The 21,238-nt window shown below is 47.2% G+C and overlaps 3 protein-coding genes and 2 pseudogenes across 4 annotated transcripts in view; 3 read left to right on the top strand and 2 right to left on the bottom strand.

Annotated features, from left to right (window-relative positions):
* LOC136528210 (exopolygalacturonase-like) overlaps nucleotides 1-21,238 on the bottom strand; it is a 269,570-nt gene that overhangs the window by 165,210 nt on the left and 83,122 nt on the right. The gene's annotated exons all lie outside the window — the stretch shown is intronic.
* Nucleotides 1-21,238, top strand: part of LOC136528212 (ubiquinone biosynthesis O-methyltransferase, mitochondrial-like) — a 90,027-nt gene that overhangs the window by 14,937 nt on the left and 53,852 nt on the right. The gene's annotated exons all lie outside the window — the stretch shown is intronic.
* LOC136528222 (dehydrin DHN4-like) lies at nucleotides 1,488-9,541 on the top strand (annotated as a pseudogene).
* LOC136528566 (uncharacterized) lies at nucleotides 5,919-8,307 on the bottom strand (annotated as a pseudogene).
* LOC136528215 (serine/threonine-protein kinase D6PK-like) lies at nucleotides 10,309-11,911 on the top strand. Of its 2 annotated transcripts, none has more exons than XM_066521146.1 (2): nucleotides 10,309-10,681; nucleotides 10,750-11,911. In XM_066521146.1, the coding sequence occupies exons 1-2, from the start codon at nucleotides 10,569-10,571 to the stop codon at nucleotides 11,258-11,260; spliced, it is 624 nt and encodes a 207-aa protein (XP_066377243.1). In that variant the 5' UTR covers nucleotides 10,309-10,568; the 3' UTR covers nucleotides 11,261-11,911. The 2 variants fall into 2 exon arrangements, with proteins under 2 accessions (XP_066377243.1, XP_066377244.1); XM_066521147.1 differs by having other exon boundaries at nucleotides 10,755-11,911.

Here is a 21,238-nt window from a genome sequence, read left to right on the forward strand (position 1 = left end):
GTAACTATTTTAATACGAAAGGCGGCTGACTCTTTTGTTAAATGTTACTCCCTCTGTAAAAAAAATCTCGTTTACTGCAAAAAATAGCAGTTATTACCATTTTTAATTGAGTGCAAGCCTCTTTTAATCAGAATGGTAATGTTAGGCCTCGTTTAAATTCAGGGTGTAAAGTTTTGGGGTGTCACATCCGGTGTCACGTAGATGTGTCGTATAGGGTGTTCGGATACTAATAAAAAACAAATTATAGAATCCGTTAGTAATCCGTGAGACGAATTTATTAAGCCTAATTAATCCGTCATTAGCACATATGTTACTGTAGCATCATATTATCAAATCATGGACTAATTAAGCTTAAAAGATTCGTCTCGCAAATTAGTCGCAAAATGGTTATTTTTTAATCTATATTTAATATGTTATGCATGTTTCCAAACATTTGATGGGATATATGAAGTAAACATTAATAGGGGGAGGAACTAAACAAGACCTTATTAGGTTTCTGTCTTCACTATAATATTAATTGTTTTATAAGTAAATGCAAAGATAGTTGTTGCATACTCTCTCTATCCTCAAATAAATCAATTCCTAGAATTCAGTCTAATATTAATTGTTTTATAAGTAAATGCAAAGATAGTTGTTGCATACTATATTCTTCAAGACCATGTCGAGGTGACATTGTTGGCTCAGTGGTTCTCCCTGTCCACACTCCACAGATTGAAGAAACCAGTGTTTTTTTTATTTCCTTAAATTGACGAACCGATACTGCAGTGCTTTTCAACAATTATGCCTCTTTTTAAGTGTCCTCAAGCTGCATTTTGATTGATAAACAATAAATTTACCATAACAGGCAGAGAACTGCTCGTGGCTGATCTTAGTGACCATATCTTGCCTTTAAGCTTATTTATTATTGTCTCCGTCAACAGAAAGGCCTTGGTGATATTCTGCGCCCTGTTTAGGCTGGTTTGGCTTATAAGCCATGACTGAAAGTACTATTGGCTAGTTTGGTGTGAGAGAAAAATATTATTCGTTGACTGATAAGCCATGGCTTATAAGCCAAATACGACCAAACGAACATGCTGCTGATTAACGGCTCACTGGAAAGCAAAATTAGAAAACGCTGCATCTGACAAAACAAAATACTACTACAAGGATTTAAGATAATGACTTTGGTCCAGTTTGCTTATCTCCTCTTGCTGTCGGCGACAATTTATGCTCGCAACCGACACCGCCCAGGCGCTCATGCATGACGTACGTACGAACGCAGCCGCCCAGGCGCCCATGACAAAACAAAATAAAACAAAATACACGTACGTACGAACGCAGCCGCCCAGGCGGCCAGCCCACGCGTCCACTTGGCTGCCTACGCGACCGACACCAAACTCCCTGCATGCAGTGCCACGTAGCTGCGACGGCGTGTCGAACTCCGAAATCTAACACGTTGCACGCACGTATCGTCTATAAATAAACACATTTGGCCTCCTCCGTTTCATCCATCTCGAGCAGAGTAACACAAGTAGGCTCAGCAAAGCTAGCCCAAAGTTTAGAAGAAGCGATCAAGAGAACGATCTAGAGAGAGGAGAAAGTATATGGCGCACTACCAGCAGGGGAGGCGGCAGCAAGTCGACGAGTACGGCAACCTTGTACCTGTGAGCCATGGTGGTATTCAGGGCCAGCAGCAGGGTCAAGCCGGCGGGTACGGCGTCGCGGGCACCGGCAGCTACGACGCCGGGGGCTACGGCGGCGGCCAGCAGGCCGGGTACGGCCCCACTGGCACCGGCACGCATGACGCCGGGGACTATGGCGGCTCTGGCTATCCGGGTTACGGGGCTACCGGAACAGGCGTCCATGACGCCGGTGGCCCAGGAGGGTATGGAGCCACAGGTACCAAAGCTCACGGTACGCATGGCGGCGTGGCCGGATTCCAGGACGGCGGCGCCGTCGGGCACACTGGTGGTATGCATGGTGCAACAGACATGGGGACCCATGGTACTGGTACCGGTCATTGTGCCACCGGGGTTTTAGGCGGTGGAGGGCACACCGGCACCGGCATGATGCCCAGCCATGGCACGGGTCACGGCGCCACAGGCATAACTGGAACCGGCGGCGCGTCACCCCATGGAGCTGAGCACAAGACGGGCGGCATCCTACGCCGCTCCGGCAGCTCCAGCTCCAGCTCGGTGCGTTTAATTTCTTGCTTCATTATTGCTATATATTTTCACGCTCTTGCACTCCCACTATTTATTTTGTGTTCTCTCGATCGAGCTTTTTGACTAAACATGCACACGAGTAGATAAACGACTTTTGATCCACTTCGAAATTTGGCTTTAGTCTCGGTATTTTTTGCGCTCGGGACTAGAGAAACCTTTAGTCCCGGTTGGTAGCTCTAACCGGGACTAAAGGTCCCTGCCTAACGGCTGCTGCAGCATGCTTTTGCTGCACGGTTGGAGCTACCAACTGGGATTAAAGATTAACTTTTACTCTCGGTTGGTCCCTCCAACTGGGAGTAAAAGTCTACTCCCGGCTAGAGGCTCCGTCCGGGACTAGAAATCCACCTTTAGTCCCGGTTGGAAGGCCACCAGCGTCTTTATCTCTTCCTCTCTTCTCAGCCGCCAACAGCGCCCTCATCTCCCCACTCCAGCAGCACCCTCAGCTCTCTCTCTCTTCCTCCCCACGCTATCCACTCTCTTCTCCCCCACGCTAGCTCCCTCCCTTGGCGGTGCACCCCTCCCCTCCCCTGGCGGCGCTCCCCTCCCCTCCCCTGGCGGCGCACCCCTTCTCTCTATCTCTTTCCCACTCCTCCTGGCAGCACATGGCGGTGGCACCGCCCCTCCTCGGTGGCGGCTGGCGGCCCCAACATCCTTGGCGGCGACGGATCTGCCCCTCTACTCCTCGGTAGCGGCAAATCCCGCCTTCTCCTCCTCGATGGCGGCGAATCCTGCCTTCTCCTCCTCGGTGGTGGTGGATCCGGCCCCCTCCTCGGTGGCGGTGGATCCAGCCTTGTCCTCCTCCTCGGTGGCAGTGGTTCCGGCCTTCTCCTCCTCGGTGGCGGCGGCTCCGGCCTTCTCCTCCTCGGTGGCGGCGGATCCGCCCCCCTCCTCCTTGGCGGCGGTAGATCCGCCCCCTCCTCTTTCCCGACGGCGCTGGGGAGGCGGCTGGAGCTAGGGCGGCAGATCGACGGTGGCGGCGCGAGGCCCAGATCCGTGCAGCCCAGATCCAGGCCCGTGTGAGTTTTTTTTGTTTATTTTAATCGATTTACGGAGGAGGGCAAAGCAACTGCCTCCATTAATCACACTAGTAGAGAAACGACTTTTGATCCACTTTGAAATTTGTCTTTAGTTTGTACAAAATGTTTGAACATTATAAGCGTGTAGAATACGTATATTATTAGCAGCGTAGAATGCGTATTCAAAAACCAAAATGAATCATCAATTGAAAATAGAAATGAAAAAAAGAAAACCTTTAGTCCTGGTTGGTAATACCAACTGGGACTAAAGGGTCGGCCCACGTGGCCAGGCCAGGAGGCCTCTTTAGCCCCGGTGGACCTTTAGTCCCGGGCGAAAAACCGGGACTAAAGGAGGGGCCCTTTAGTTCTGGATTCGTGCTCCCGGTTGGAAAACCGAGACTGAAGGGGTTTCCCAACCGGGAGTACAGCTTGTTTCTATACTAGTGGCAAGAATCTTCTCGTGCAGTCATCATCTGAAGATGATGGCATCGGTGGGAGACTTTGGCATTTCACCCATCATGACAAATGGGTTTTGCAGTTTTATCATCCCTCAAAGTGGTTTCGCGATTTTGCCATTATAAAACGGATGCAACCCGCTGGAATACACTTTGTGTAGTTTTAATTCGTGAAAAAAAGAAGACGCTGGCTTCCATTCCTACCCCTGGCGCTGTTACTCTCGTTCCATCGGAACGGATCGAACAAAACGGATCGGCCCTCTCCTCCATCCCCAGCGCTGGCCTTCCCCACGCCGCTCCCTCCCCGTGCCGGCGCCGGCGCTGGCCTTCCCCACATCGCCCCCTCCCCTGCCAGCACCGCCCTACCACCACGCTGCTCCCCTCCTGTGCCGGCACTGGCCTTCTCTCACGCCGCCCCCTCCCCTACCGGCACCGCCCTGCCACCACGCCACTCCCCTCCCGTGTCGTTGCTGGCCTTCCCCCACGTCGCCTCCTCCCTTGCCGGCACAGGCCTGCCCCCACGCCTTCTCCTCCCCTGCTGGTGCAGGCTCACCCCCATGCCTCCCCCTCCACTACAGGCGCCAGCCAACACTGCTCCACTTCGGCGCCGCCCAAATGGATGGGAGCAGCAGTTCGACGGGGGCCATCCAGAGGGCTAGGAGTAGAGTCATCCTCCCTCTTGTCCACTGCGATAAATGCAAATGGCGCATTGTCAAGGCATTGATGGCAAAGACAGAGAAGAACTATGGGCGCATGTTCTACATCTGTTCAACTCGAACGGTTCTATGATGATGTCTTCATTTTGTTTGTAATTCATGTGTTGTATTGTTCAGTCAATTGAAATTTCTTTGCATTGGTGACAGATGGATGGTGGTGGATGTGACATTTGGAAGTGGGAGGAGGACTATGAGCAATGGCTGGTTGATAACAAGCATGTGCCACCCTCTTATCAGCCTGTTTTTCAGAGCACTAAGATGCCACAACCAGAAGAACAGACCAAGGGAGATGGTGGACAACTAGAGCAGTTCAAGTACCTGACAGGAATAGCTAGAGAGATTGTGTTCTTGCTGAAATGTTTGATATTAGTTTGTGCACTTGTACTAGTGACCAATTTGTATGGAATTGTTAAGAGTGGGTGATGAGTGTGCTTTCTATACTTGTAGAACTTGTGCGCTGAAATAAATGAATGGAAGTATTAGTGACTTGTATCATGTGTGCTGGAGATCTCTGTGTGCTGTGTCATGTGTGCTGTGTAGGAATCTAGGAACATCATCTAGAATGCTTTCCTATACTTTACATACCATGAGCTAAGTTTGATGGTGTAACCAGCTACAAAGTTCAGTCCACTATGTAACCTGGCCATTTGTCATTCTGTACATGTTTCCATTTGTCTGACATAACTGTATGGCATCTGTTACTACTCAAGAGCCCCTAAAATCTGCTAATCTAAAGCTGAGAAGATGCATTCATTCTGCTGATTGAGTCCATCATGTACAGGTCATTGTGGGTGGTATAGCAGCTGGCATCTAGGCTTACCAAAAGCACAGGCAAGGCAGTTGATTGAGTCCATGATTGAGTCCATCTAAGAACAGTATAGGAATGCTTTCCATGACTCAATCTAGAATGCTTTCAATGACTCCAACTCCACCAGCATGAGCATCAATAAGTGAGGTTCCAACAGGAGTACCATAGAAGTAGGCCTAACTCCTGGAATTTAAAGTTTACAACAGCAGCCACACTTTTGCATATTTTGGCAAACAGAACAAGCAGTCAACTTTATTTTTCTTCTGGAGGTTCATAGATGCAAATTCTGGATACATTGTCAAGTACAATACCACATACTTCAGTTCCACAAGACGACACAAGTTTCAAAGGTGAAATCAAAGTTCTGGAAACAGACTATATTGTCAAGTACAATACCACATACAACAGATTCTGAAAATAGACTACATTATGCAAATTCTGGAGGTTCAGCTCCTGGGTTGGCTGAGGACTTGTTTCTTCCTTGACATCAGCTTCTTTGCAATTGTCTTCTTCATTGTTTTTCCTTGGATCTTGCTGGGAGTACTTGTGTCTTCTCCCATCAGACTGTGCATTGGCTGAGGACTTGTTTCTTCCTCCATCAGAAGCGAAAGTTGTCTGACATTTGAAAAAAAGGAGGAGAATTAATGAAACAGAATATTGGACATATGAATGAATAACAAAATATTAGACACTTGTACCTTCGTGTCAACCTATTAGGACTATCCTGCAGCAGTGTTTCTCTTGTTCTGGTGGGACATGACTGGTGGGACTTGGCCACATTCATTGTGACTGGCGGGACTTGTGACTGGTGGGGCTTGGCCACATTCATTGTTAGGCTCCCCAGAAACATGCTTTTTTGCCCTCTTTGTAGGGACCTTATCATTTTTGCCATACTTAGTTGTATTCGGCCTAGCCTTCCTTTTTGGTGGTTTCTTAGTCCCATTAAGTCTGCACTTGTAACTAGTTTCTCCATGTCCCAATTCTCCACATCTCTTGCATTTCCTTTTTCCTCTAATCAGTTGCCTCTTACCTTTAGCAGCCTCACTGGCCTCCAATTCAGCATCTTTGTTAGCTTCATTTGTAGCCTCTTTGGCAACCTTCTTGGTTTTGCCAGCACTGCCTCCTTTCAAACAACCTTTAATTCTTAGTTTCCTGTACCTTCCAACACCTTTTTTATCAAGTGGTACCTCAACAGGAAAAGGAATATCAACTTTTGGCCACTGTGTCTTATCTGGAAGTGGTTCTATCAGCCTCTTATATACATTTTTGAACCTCTGCACAAGAGTAATAGTCATGAACGAAGTCCTCCAACTTTATATCAGCACTTTATTGGGCTGTTAGCAAGACCAAAGCATGCCGACAAGGCTTTCTAGTGTGCTGCCATTCAAGATAGGTACATTCATGCAAGGATGACTTGACAACATGTCTATTATGTATGCTGGTAGTGTCATGTACTTCTGCAGCAAAACAACCTGCCTTCACAACGGTCAGGTTTCCTAATTCCCTAGTCCTTGCTTTCAGTACAATTAGGATAGCAGGTAGGATGTTACCCTCAAGTTTCTCTGAAATCAACCTTCTCTTGTTCCATAATACCATTAACATTTCTCTAATTTTATCAGCAAGCTCAACTACAGGAAGATCCTTCTAATCTCTAATCCAGTTATTAAAAGACTCTGCAAGATTGTTGGTAACATAGTCGCACTTAATTTCTTGATTGAAAGCGCTTCTCATCCACAACAATTTGTGATGGTTATGAAGCCATTCCAATACTTCAGGGCAAGCAGTCACAATTTCATGGAAGAAATATTGGAAAACTTCAGGCCTATATGTCCTTGCTACAGGATACATTTTTGAAAAAATATCTCCACCAAATATTTTTATGAAATTCTGCATTAGATGCCTAAAGCATTCTCTATGCTCAGCATTAGGGAAGACATCTCTAACACCTTTCTCTAAACCTTTGCATGCATCAGTGCAAATAGCAAGTAGTGGTAGGTTTCCTATTGCTTTGTGTAGCTGAGTCATGAACCATGTCCAGTTATCTATTGTCTCCCCATCTATGAAACCAAAAGCAAGAGGGTACATCCAATTATGACCATCTATTGTAATAGCTGCAGCCAAATGTTCATTCCACCTACCATTAAGTGCAGTTGAGTCTACGCTCAGATAAGGCCTACAACCCTCTAAAAATCCTCAATGCAAGGACTTAATGCACAAAAAATCTATGGAAGTAAACCTTGCCATCTACCTCCTTTAAGTCAATTTCAATCATGCTACCTGGTGACCTCTTCAATACCTCTGCCCTCTAGCTGAACAACATTTGGAAGCTCTCCTCCCAGCTGCCAAATATTTCCCTCAAGGCAATATTCCTTCCCCTCGCCACTGTGTCATAGTGAATTTCACACTTGTGTTTCTCTTGTAGCTTCTTCTGCAATTCTTTAGAGCCCATGTTGGGAGTCTTCTTAAGGTGGTGAATAGCCTTTGATGCTACCCAGCCACTTGTTGGAGTGGTGGTCTTCCTCCTTGCACTCGAAGAGCATGTATGCCGAGAAATCAAACATGTGACCTGCAAAATACCAATGAATTAGATATTGACCGGCAACAAAAAAAATGTAGAAAAATGTTAGCCACTAGTTAAACACCTTAATGGTTGCCCCATCAGGTTGCCTCCTTCCAATAATATGCCACGGGCAACCTTCTGCATTGCAATCTCCAATGTACCATTGTGGCTCAGATTTCGCTATGTGCAGCTCGAACTCCTCATTTATTGCAAACTGCCTCATAGCCAATCTAAATTCTTTCATGTTTAGGGTACACAGTGCCAATGTCCATACAAGGATTGTTTGGGTCATAGACTAAGATTCTCTCCCCTGGCACATGATCATCAACAGGAATGGCAGCCCCAGCTGTGTCAATCTCCTCCTCAATAGTGGCATTCCTATTTTCAGGCCCGTTTTCCATCTCTGTAGAAGTCTGCTGCTCTTGAGATCGATGTTCATCATCCTCGGTTCTCAAACCCAACAGACGAAATAATCGATCCTCATCAATTATTTCTTGCCTGCCCTCACCCTCTTCATCATTTGTGTCAGCAATCTGCAGGTTGTCCCATTCAACACCTCCATAATATTCTATAGCCAATGCATTGCCACTAACATCACCACATCCATGGTCTACAGCCTTTGCATTGTGACCAACACGACAAGTGTCTGCTACAAACTCTAATCTAAGCTCAGGCTCCACATCGAGCCTGGATAAAGCGAATGCAAGAAATATAGTTAAATTTCTATTCGAACAACTCTATAAGCGTTTCGAACTACGTTCGTGGACTACAAATACAAGAGAGAGAGTGCATACCGAGGAATTAGATCACTCCAACTGCAATCCATGGGGGAGGCGCCAGCTTAGGGGACGCGCCGGTCTGGTGCGGCAACCTGGGCGCAGGCCTGGCGCACGGCCTAGGGCGGAGCTGAGGCTGGCCTGGGCTAGAGGCGACGCTTGGATGGCCTGGGGATGCGGCAGCGCTTGGATGGCTGGGAGGAGGCAGGAGGCGGCACCTGGATGGCCGGGCGGAGGCGGGACCTGGCACCTGGTCTGGCGTGGTGGCAGGGCGGTGCCGATAGGGGAGGGGGTGGCGTGGGGAAGGCCAGCGCCGACGTCGGCACGGGGAGGGAGCGGCGTGGGGAAGGCCGGCGCTGGGGATGGAGGAGAGGGCTGATCCGTTTTGTTCGATCCGTTCTGATGGAACGAGAGTAACAACGCCAGGGGTAGGAATGGAAGCGGCGTCTTCTTTTTTTCACGAATTAAAACTACACAAAGTGTATTCCAGCGGGTTGCATCCGTTTCATAATGACAAAATTGCGAAACTACTTTGAGAGATGGTAAAACTGCAAAACCCATTTCTCATGATGGGTGAAATGCCAAAGTCTCCATGGGTGGGCGCCGGAAGAAGGGTCTAGAGGAGAAGATCGAGGAGAAAATGCCCGGCGGCCACAGGGACAACCAGGGCCAGCGCGACAGCCACCGGAGCATACGGCGGCACAGGATACACTGGGGCTGGGCCGACAACCGGTACAGGAACCAACAGCGGTGGGACGTACGTGCCGACTACGACCGGAGGCACCCACGAGAAGAAGGGCGTGATGGAGAAGATCAAGGATAGAATCCCGGGTGGCCACAAGGACTACGACCAGCACCAGCACACCACCACGGGAACCGGCGGCGGCTGTGGTGGAACCACCGACACGTACGGGACGACGACGACTGAGGGGACGCATGAGAAGAAGGGCTTCATGGAGAAAATCAAGGAGAAGCTCCCCGGTCAGCACTAAATATAAGCAGCTCATCTGGCGCCCTGTCAAGTTCGTGGACTGCCAATAATAAGTATATAATATATACAGAATAAAGTAGTGAAGAATAAACGGCAGATACGTGTTGGTATATGTGTGTTTGTATTGTAACCACCTTAATAATCCTCTGTGTGTTCCATGTGACAAAGTAGTAGAAATATCGTTCCATGACAAGATGGAATAACATAAGTTACACAGTTATGCTTTCAAGTCAATGTTACTATCGTGGTCAATCTGACTATCATGGTTATGACACCTCCTTAAAAACATCTACTCTGTCCTAAGGATATAAACATCATCTTAGATCATCTCCAACGACATCACCTAAAATACAAGATCAATTCCATGTTTAGGTAGCGCCACAGGTAAAGGGTTATATTTTTTTTGTCTTATCCAGCAACAGGACCTAAAAGAAAACATTTTCTATAAATAAGTCTTCAGAAGAAAGGATATTCATATTTATGTTGTGCCTTGACCTAAAATTGGTCTCGTATATAGATATTCTGCATCCACAATCTATTTTGAATTTGATCTCTATACGGGACAGTTGGAAGCTTTCTGTCCTAATAAAATAATACAACTGCTCCGGTAGTTCTTTTTTTTTAATGGCACGAATTTCAAAGCAGATAATTAAAGAAATTAATTATTTTATATTATTTTACGTCTGGGTCCCGCCTGGGCCCAGCCCGTGCAAGGCCAGCCTGAGCCCAGCTCTTATCCAGATGGGAACTAACGTCTGTGGAAGTCTCCGTGAGACCGTGACTCCGTATTGACGCCGCCGTTTCACTCGTCGCCCTCGCTCGCTACTCCTCCCCCGATCCCATCTGTTCGTGGTTTGCGGCAAGGGCTACGGCGGCGCCGACGAGGCCGTTGAGGAAGAAGACGCCATGCCACCGGCCACCGCACCCCCATCGCCCCTACCGCGCCTCCTTCCCCCTCCGTCCGCGCCCCCACCGCACCACGCGCCACCGGCCGCCGCGGCGCAGGGCACACCGGCCGGGGGAGGCGGCCGTCCACGCCCCCATGGCCCCCACACGTCACCGGCCGGGGAGGCGCCCGCCCGCGCCCCGTCTGCGCTCTCATGGCCGCCCGCGCCCCGCCGCGCCACCGGCCGCGGGCGGCGCCCCCCATCTTAGGTTGCCATGTCTGTGCTCGCTATGTGTTCTTGATTCAAGCGTTGTAGTTTGATTTCTTCTTTTCTTAGGTCAGCCACTGATCAAAGGGGCGTGATTGTGTTCTTGAGGCCAACTGTTGGCACGCACGAGTACCTGGCGCCCGAGATCGTGTCCGGGGACGGGCACGGCAGCGCGGTGGACTGGTGGACGCTGGGCATCTTCGTCTTCGAGCTCCTGTACGGGGCCACGCCGTTCTGGGGCCACTACGACGAGGCCACGCTCGCCAACATCGTGGCGCGCACGCTCGAGTTCCCCCGGGACCGGGACCCGCCACCGCCGTGTCAGTGTCGCCGGCCACCAGGGACCTCGTCGCCGCGCTGCTCATCAAGGACCCCGCGCGTCGCCTCGGCCATCAAGCGGCACCCGTTCTTTGGCGGCGTCAACTGGGCGCTGCTCCGGTGCACTAAGCCCCCTACGTGCCGCCGTCGTTCAGCGTGCGTAACGGTAAGGCTGGCGGCGGCGGCAGTGGGAGCGTACTTGTCGGACGGCAGTTGTCCCTGTAATTCACTGATGCTGCAAGTCCTCGACTACTTCAAATAGATGATTTCAGAAACTAATCTTGTATAGTTCTATTGCTGCCAATCTCTACATAACCAAATCTGCACCATAGAAGCTGGTCTCTTATTGGGCCACGTCATCTGAAAAACCTCAACCGCTAGATCTTGATCGGACAGACTAACTAGCGTTTCTAGAGCTTTCCTCTGGAGCGCGCTGAAACGCCGCCTCCCGGTCCTCGCCGCACCCCGCATCCCGGCGTCCACCCTCCATTTGCCCCGCTGCGGGTGCCTTCCCGGCGCGGCCATGGCACGCCCGCGGTCAGGAGCGCGCGCCCAGGCACGCGCTCGCGGCATGTAGCCGGCGCGGCGCGGCCGGGCCCCAGGGCACGAAGGCCACTGCAAAGGCGGCGGCATGCTGCACTTGCACCTGAACTCAAGTCCAACTCCTACACGTTCCCATTCAAAGCAGTGTGGCGTTGTGTGTTTGTGACTAAAAGGTGACTGGTGTTCCTGAGGCATTGTTGTGGAAGTTCAAAGCCAGGGTAGGCGGACGATGTGCTTGTCAAATCATTCCTTGGCCTGGAAGGCTGAAACTCAAAATAAGATCACCCTCACCTGTTTATTGTTTTCTTAAGTGAATTCTCAGTACTGTCTTTTCATGTATTGGGCGGTTTTATGATAATAATGTTTGGCAGATTCTGATACATGGTACTAATATACTAACGTCACTAGGAATAGCAACTACTTTACCAAGCCCATTTTGACAGTATTTTTGCTCAAAACATAGACTTGTTATTGTTGGAATGATCTCCCAGCCACGCGCCCTGATCGGGGGCGCCCAACCCTACATGGTTGGTGGGTGTAACACCTCGGTGTTAAGCATGCATTAACATTTTGCAAATCATGAGCATAATCATTATTATGCATTCATAAGCATGACATGAAATATAGAATTGAAACATACTAATGAAACATGTATGTTGCATAGTTTTGTTTTAATAGATTGGATGCTATGTTTGTTTTGCCATGTGTGTACCTTGGTTGATCACTTAGACCACTTAGAAGTAATTAGGATGCAATTTGGAGCAAGGTGTATATTCAAAGTTTTCTCAAATTTTGCTTTTAAAAATAATTTTCTAAAATAGGGTTTTTGATTTAAATTAACTTTAAATCTATAGTTCAAAATCTAATTGGATTTTGGCCTTACTCTTTTTGGCAAAGTTGTAGAGTACATTTTTCTGAACAACTTTTATTTTGGGTCCAACTTTTGAAATTACTTTGAAGAGGTTTAAAAATTCATTTGAATGAATTTGGGGAAGAAAATAAAAAGGAAAGATCACATTTTCACTTAATAGGCCGCCGCCTCCCTTCTGGCCCGCAGCGCCCGTGTGCCCGCGCCTCCCGCGCGCCCGCACCTCCCGCTCGCCCGCACCCGCGCGCCTGCGTCCTGACCGCGGCAGACTCCCATTGCCGCGTGGTCGCCATGCACCGGCGACGGCGGCACCTGGCCGTCCCGGTGGCCCCCGCGCCCCACGCGCCCGCCTACACCTCCGCACGCGCGACTGACTCCCCTGCGCTCTCTCCCATTTTCCTCTCACGCGCCAGCAGCAGAGCACACGCACGCGCTCGCCTCCGCCACCGCCCGCACCAGCGCCTCGCTGGAGTTTGCCGTTCCGGCCGCTCTAGTTCGCCAGAGCTAGCTCCGTCTCGCCCAAAGCTCCGCCTCCACCTCGCGCACCCCGTGCTCGCCTCGGTAAGCCATGGGAAGCTTCCCTTCCTCGGGAATCCCTCGCCAGAGTAGTGGTCGAGCTCACTGGAGAGCTCCGCTCCGTGGACTCGCCCTCTCCGCTCCACCTCTCTCCCTATTTTCACGCGCTCAAGCACCGCCCTGACGCGGTGGAGCTCCCAAGCCCCTCCCCGCGCCTCATCTCGGCCGGAGATGGCCGACCGACGTTGAGCCGGGCCACCGCGCCGCCATGGATGCCGGTGAGCTTGCTCCCAAGCTCCACTAGCCACGATAGCTACACCAGTAGGTTCGCCTTGCGAAGGAGAGTGCGATAGAGTAGACCTCCTCGCCGGAGACCTCACCGGCGGCGAGGTTAGCCGTGGTCAGTGCCGCCCTTCTTCCTCTCCCACTGACAGGTGGGGTCCCGCTGACCCCCGGGCCTGTTTGTCAGCCCCTGTGTATGTACGCGCGTGTACAGATCCGGGTGGATCTAGCGTTTTTGAACCAGGATTTTTAGAAGGAATAAAAGAAACGATTTACAGATTTTGTTTAAATGCTTTGGAAATTCATAAATTGAAAATATTGCTCCCAATTTGATGAAACAAATTTCTATATGCTTCTTATTCTTAGATCTACAGTAGAAAAATATTGCATGTGGTTTTTGTGATACTTTTGTATAGGGTTTTATTTAATTCTTGTATTTGTTGTTATCTTAGAAAATGTCTAGTAAATAGAATAATTATCAGAAAAATATGGTTCTAGTTTTGTTAATCTCTTTTAGTGATGTACTTTGTAGGAAAAATATATGTCATGCATGTTCTATAGAGAAATATTGATGTGTAGTTCAAGTGCCTTTAATTGATGATTTTTTGTTATTTTGATAGAGAGCAAAAATTGTATAAAACATGTGTATGATAATTTTTGTGCAGTGATTGTTTACTGTGTAGAACATAGGAAAAATATTAAATCTGTTGTTTGATACTTTTCATAAAACAAAGTATTTTCATGCTCATATTTATGCCATAGCTTGTCATTTTTGTGTAGGCTATTTTACTTATCCAAATGCCATAAAAATTTTATGGTAGTCTACTTAGAGTAGTACTATGCTACTATAATTTTCTCAGATTTTTCTATGCTACCAAAATAGGTGTTGCTGTTCAAACCTAGTTTCAATTAGGGTTTAATTAACCTTTTTAATGCATGTTTAGTTAATAATGTTTGCTTTGGTGTATCTTTGAAGCATCTTAGCTTGCTGTGGTGACTTGGCATGTTAGTACAGTGGTTGTAGTAGTAGTATAGTAGTACATGTTCTTGGATGATGTTGGCTACCTTGTAGAAGAGCTTTACTTCTACTATGTCCAATAAAGTTAAACATGTTCATCTACATTCCATGCATCATGATCATTACATGTCATCTCTCTGATGCACCTATGCATGAGCACTTATACATCTGCATCATACAGGATCGCAGGAGGAGTTGCTAGTAGTAGTTCAGAAAGAACAGACCGGGACAGATCCACAAGAAATCTAGGCACAGGAGGTGCCAGAGGAAGAGGAGCAAGGAGAGGACTTGCCCAAGTGCGTGGATCATCAACCTAGTTCGTTCGAACGAGGCAAGCCCTAGAGCATTCTAAGTCTCCTACTTTATAAAAGCAATTATGTCTATATATGAGTTTATATATTGTTGCATTAAGTTGTAGGAGTTGATTGAAACCGTTGATGCATTTATTACTATCCTTGCCTACCTTATTACCTTTTTACCCTGTTAGGTCGGGATCAAATAACTGCTTAGCCTTGCTTAGACCGGTAGCAATCGGTGATTTCTGGTCACCTACATTTATAGGTGGTTACTTGAAGAATTTAGCTATGGAAAGGATGATATCCTGGAATTAACCATGTGTGATGGATAATTGGAGACCGGACGGAAAAGTTGGAGGCAACCAGACAGGGTTCTGGGGTGCTGTTAGTTTTCCATCTGTGTCAATTAAGGACCGATCGTTGCTCGTCCCTCTTGTCATGTTGATCGTATGACTCATATTTAGCTGGCCGAATAAAGTACCTTGCGACCGTGAAGCTAGTGACACTATTCGAGCCGGGATAAACTTGGATTGGCAGACTGGTGCTGAAAGGGGTATGACGGGGACACGAAGAGTGAGCCCAAGGTGCGTCCTGGCTGTCGGGCGGTCCTTGGGTAGTGCGGTCCATGACTGTTATCCCGCAGCTACTTGGAAAGTGTCATTAGTGATCTGTAGCTCACTTGATCGGTGAGTGTGGTTTGTGTGAGGAATAAATTACCAGCTGGTTAGGAATCGATTTGAATCGCCATCGCTCCTGGATAGTGAGCACTTGACTCGAGCTACATCATCGTAGTAATTATGATGGAACACTGATGGTTATCTAGATGGTATGGGATATGCTAAATCTAAGTTGGTAACTGGATATTATTGGTTAATCAAGTGATTGCTATAGTATAGGTGCTTACCTAGATGGATAGGTCATAATAAAGATGATGCCAAGTACTTAAAATGGTTTCTTCATGATAGCTTATGCTTTTCGCAAACGAGTCAGCTAGCCCGCTAAAGAAAGCCTTGCATAATCCTTAGTGTCGCTTTATTTTGGTTTAAGATGGGTAAGTCTAGCTGAGTACCTTCTCGTACTCAGGGCGTTGTTCCCATTGTTGTTGCAGATGGTCAAATGTACTATGGCTATTGCATTAACTGCCTGTACATGGCGATGGGCGACAACTAGGACCAAGGGCAATGGTCACTCCGTATTTCTCATCTGATACTTTTGTTGGAGATGACTACCTACTGGCACTGTATCTGAACTAAAAGTGTGTGTGTGGCTTTAAAACTATTTGCTTTCGCTATTTCAGTTTGAACTTGGGTTGTAATAACTTTATGTTCTAAACTCCGATGTATCCAACTGCCATTGCGAACTTTATGTAACATGTGACGGTGATTGCTAAACCTATACGATCTTGGTTTGTATGTCGATTGGTTTGAAATCCTTCATGGTTTCACGGACTACCGGGTTATATGGGCTTAAGTTTGCTAAATTATCTGCTTCGGCGGAAGATTTCCTTACTTAATCTCGTATAATTGGTCGATTCTGTTATAGCTAGTATCAGAGCAGGTTTAGCAGGTTACTGTTCCCATGAGTATTTAAAACCAAAATTTTGTTTAAAACTGAGTTTTAAAACTTAATAGTGTGCCAGTGGTCATATCCTGTATGCCCAGTTAAGGACTCTAGGTGGCTTATTTAAGTACTGACTTGGGGGTCTTTGCATCATATTTCTATTTCGTTGCTCATACGACGTGCTATTGTATGAGTGCCATTCACTTGAGTGGTAATGTATGGATCCATTGCCTCTACACCTCGGCAAGTGAGAGTTGTGAGAGCATGATCGGATACACTGCCGATCTAGGGAAGTGCTTATATGATGCCAGAATATTTACATGCCATACGCGTGTTTGTATGAAGGTATCCAATGTGTGGGGAATTCCGTCCTGTGGTGACGATGCCATCGATAGGACGATGGTTCGGGTAGTTGCTACCGTTGTACGCGTATCTGGGGATGCGTGTAGAGCGAGTAGATTACTTTACTGCTTTCGTGCATATTTTTCATACTGTCAGGGTTTGGGCTGAAGTGGATCTTTTGCAGGTACATAACAACGCTATCGTGTAGTACGTATTAGCTACGTTTATGAGAGACCATTGTATGCCACCGTCTATGCCGCTAGCAATTGTTATTTTTCCTAAGTTTGTGAGAACGTACAGAACGTGCATGCATCATGTTGTTACATATCATTCATGGCATTGTTCCTCCCCTTATAAGTTGATTATCTCATTTTGATAAAAATGACAACTTAACCTTGTTCTCACGTGGGTAATAAAAAAAATTTGCTACAGATGGCACGCACAAAGTAGACCGCTCGCAAGTCCACCGGAGGCAGAGCTCCCCGCCATCAGCTTGCTCCACGTACCCGTCAGCACCACACGTTTCTTGGAGAGTTTGGGATGCCTACACTCTTGTGGAGAGTGCTCAGCTATGTAGGCTATCGTGATGGAATGGAGCCTCGCTATTTCTGGACAAATGAGCAGTTGGGGGAAGGTCTCTTGGTTACTGTGGAGGCCGTTGTTCGTCCGTGAGGTGACAGTTCTGAGTGGACTGGTTGGCGTTATGAGTCAACTGGCAGGACCGCTGAAGAAGCAGCTAACAGGGCAGCCTTTGGGATACTGAGGGATATCATGGATTGTTTTCCTTAGGAGTTGGCAACCGCTATAGTTGGAGTCTTTCCGAGGGGCAACCCCTCCACTGACTCATGGCAGTAAGCAAGAGGAAGATCTTTGGAGATTGGTGTAGCAGAAGGACAGAATAGTGATAACCCTGCTATGAGTGCCATGTTCGTAGTGATGAAGGCTTTCGATGGAGTAGAAGGTAGCCTAAGACGTGTGTCTGGTGCTCTTGGTCAGGCCTGCGATGACCGACGTCAGCGTCAGAGGGATCACGGCGCTGAGATTGAGAGGCTCAATGCAGAGATGGCTTAGTTGACTCGTTAGAGGGATCAGGCGACCTAGAGGACTAGAGTCTATGAGGGAGACGTACGTGCACTGAGAGAGTAGGTTGAGCGTCTGACCACCGCCAACAGGAACGCTGAGCACATGTTGATCCATGTGCTCCACCAGAGGAATGAAGCCTGGTCTGTAGAAGATGTTCTAAGAGCTCGACAGGTTGAGCTGGAGCAGCAGCTGGCCAATGCAGAAGAGTACAACGACAACCTACATGAGGAGGTTCATCAGCTGAATAACCAGCTCCACCCTTATGTTCCTCCTAGAGCAGCAGAGATGGATCTAGATGAGGACGAGGATATCGAAGAGCCTGAGGCACCAGCTGATGATGACAACGATGATGTGGATGGTGACAATGTCGACATCTCCGACTTAGACAGCGACCACGATGAGTAGGCTAGTAGTTGTTGCGCTAGCTACTAGGGTTTCATTTGCGATGACCTTTTGCATGGTTGGCAAGTCTGGCATGTAATAATGAGTAGAAAGACTAAGACCTTGATGTAATGTTGGAAAATTTGGATGTGTTTGTGGTGATATCTGAATGTCAAAAGTCCAGTGTATTTATGCTGGCAATTTGGTTGTAATGGACGCGATGTGTGCGCTTAAGTAATCTAATTAGTGATGTTGTGTTAATTGGAATGACTTATTGTGCCCCTATTTTATTGTATGAATTTATTCTCTCTAGTGAATTCAGTACGGCATAACTTTTCATTCACTTGTAATTTCTACAACATCGCCTAATAATTACTATTGCTGAAATATGCAGATGCCGAACACTCGCCGTACCGTGTATGACGCTGCTGAGGTAGGTGGCAGTGCCACTGGGAATGAGAACCGTGATCCACCACCACCTCCTCCTCCACTGTACACCGCGGAATAGTTCTTCGCACAGTTCCTTGGAAGTCAACGCAACATGGAGGGCATGCAGCAGAACATGGAAGCTGCATTGCACCACATTGCTGACAACACTCACCGTGGGTTAAACCCAGGTGGACATGAAGCGAATCAGTATAGCAGTTTCAAGGACTTTATGGACACCAGACCACCAATTTTCAAAGAAGCGACAGAGCCATTGGATGTAGAAGAGTGGATAAACACTATGGAAGATAAGTTTCGTGTTCTAAGGATGATCGAAGTGTTGAAGACTGAGTAAGCAGCTCATCAGCTACAAGGCCCTGTAGGAATGTGGTGGAAGCACCACCGCACCACTTTTCCCCCAAATGCCCACATTACTTGGAGGGAATTCACTGAGGCTTTTCGTGGAGTTTACATTCCACCTGGTTTGACAGAAATGAAGTTTGGAGAATTTCTAGCACTGAATTAAGGCACCAATACTGTGACATAGTATCTACATGCATTCAACAATCTAAGTCACTATGCCTCTGACATGGTGAATACCGATGCCAAAAAGATCGCTAGTTTCAAGAGAGGTCTGAATCCCAAGATGATGAAGCACATGGGTACCAACACGAGAACTGGTTTCAATGACTTTGTTAGTGACTGCTTAAAGCAAGAAAAGAACAACACTGTATATGCTACATCCAAGACTCGCAAGAGGGCTTTTGAGTCAGGTTCGTCCCAGCCAAGGGCCCCGATGGCAAATTGTTCTGTGTATCGTCCGCCTTCCCCTGGTGCAAGGTTCAGGCCACCCTAGCGGAGGAATCAGAATGCCCAGCAACCTCAGAGGAATCAAAAGCCATTCAAGATGGTGGTGCCACAAGCCAAGACCGGACAAGGCAGTTCATCTAGAGCTGCTACTCAAGTAAGAGGACCATGTTTCAACTGCAATCAATCTGGGCACTTTGTGAAGTTTTGCCCATATCCCAAGAAGTAGCAGAATCAGTACCAAGCTCATGTGCACCACACCACCATTGATGACATCTCAGAAGGAGAGCCCATGACAGCCGGTATGTTTTCTATCAACAATCATCCTACAGTCGTTTTGTTTGATTCTGGATCATCTCATTCATTCATAAGTCAAGCATTTGCAAGAAAGTATGAGCAAAAGATAGTTGAATTGGAATGTGCTTATCGGATAAGTTCAGCTGGGGCTGATCTGTTAACTAATCAAATAATCCAGGGGGTAACCCTTAGTATAGCAGACATGCAGTATAAGCTTAACTTGATAGTTATGCCAGGGCTAGTTCTGGATGTGATTATGGGAATGAACTGGATGAATAAGATGGGAGTAGTAATTGATGTTGGAGAAAGAAGCATTTCTCTCAAGGAACCTGTTGGAGAAGGTACATTTCAAGTAACCTTACCTCAGAGAATAGATATGGCCAGTACAACTTGTGCAGTCCAAACTACTCTTCTAGCCAAGATTCTAGTAGTGTGCGAGTTTCCGGACGTGTTTCTAGATGAGTTACCCGGTCTTCCACTGGACAGAGATGTTGAGTTTGCCATTGAGTTAATCCCTGGAACACCACCGATCTCAAGGAGGCCTTATCGGATGCCTCCAAATGAATTAGCTGAGTTGAAGAAACAACTCCAAGATCTGTTGACTAAGGGTTTAATTCATCCAAGTTCATCGGAATGGGGATGTCCCGCACTGTTCGTGAAGAAGAAGAAGGATAACTCCTTACGGATGTACGTGGACTACCGGCCACTAAATGCGGTGACAATTAAAAACAAGTATCCTCTACCTCGGATTGATATCTTGTTTGATCAATTGTCAAAAGCCAAGGTGTTCTCCAAGATAGATTTGAGATCAGGGTACCATCAGATCAAGATTAGACCATAAGATATACCCAAGACCGCGTTCTCCACCAGATATGGTTTGTACGGGTATCTTGTCATATCCTTTGGTTTGACAAATGCTCCTGTATACTTTATGTATCTGATGAATTCGGTCTTTATACCAGAGTTGGATAAGTTTGTGATTGTGTTCATTGATGACATTCTAGTATACTCAGAGAACGAACAGGATCATGCAGAGCATCTAAGAATTGTCTTGACTAGACTCAGAGATCACCAGCTGTATGCTAAGTTTAGTAAATGTGAGTTCTGGCTGAAGGCAGTTCCTTTTCATGGTCATGTGTTATCTAAGAATGGAATCTCAGTGGATCCTAGTAAGGTACAAGAGGTTATGGATTGGAAGGCACCAAGCACAGTTCATGAGATTCGGAGTTTTCTTGGATTATCCGGTTACTATCGTCGTTTTATACCAGACTTCTCGAAGATTGCCAAGCCAATGACAAGTTTGCTACCGAAGGATCATAAGTTCGTTTGGACAGAGGAGTGTGAGGCAGCTTTCTGCACCTTGCAGAATTTGCTAACCACTGCTCCTGTTCTAGCGCAACCGGATATAGAGAAGTCGTTTGATGTGTTTTGCGAGGCATCAAAGAATGGTTTAGGATGTGTTCTGATGCAAGATGGAAGGGTCATTGCTTATGCCTCATGTTAGTTGAGGAAGCATGAGGTTAACTATCCTACGCATGATTTAGAGCTTGCGGCCGTTGTGCATGCTCTAAAGATTTGGAGACACTACTTGCTTGGGAATGTGTGCAATATCTTTATAGATCATAAGAGTCTCAAGTACATATTTACTTAGTCTGAGTTGAATATGCGACAAAGAAGATGGTTAGAGCTAATAAAGGATTATAATCTGAATGTGCACTATCATCCGGGAAAGGCAAATGTAGTAGCAGATGCCTTAAGTAGGAAGTCACATTCTCTTGCTATGCAACCGTTGTTTGAAGATGGGTTCAATTTGTTGCATCC

This window comes from Miscanthus floridulus, chromosome 19, assembly GCF_019320115.1.
Source record: "Miscanthus floridulus cultivar M001 chromosome 19, ASM1932011v1, whole genome shotgun sequence".
NCBI lineage: Eukaryota > Viridiplantae > Streptophyta > Magnoliopsida > Poales > Poaceae > Miscanthus > Miscanthus floridulus.

Coding starts and splice junctions, on each gene's coding strand:
- LOC136528215 (XM_066521146.1), top strand. CDS start 10,569: ATGGCCCCCACACGTCACCGGCCGGGGAGGCGCCCGCCCGCGCCCCGT. Junction 10,682..10,749: donor GGCGGCGCCCCCCATCTTAG/GTTGCCATGTCT, acceptor TTCTTTTCTTAG/GTCAGCCACTGATCAAAGGG.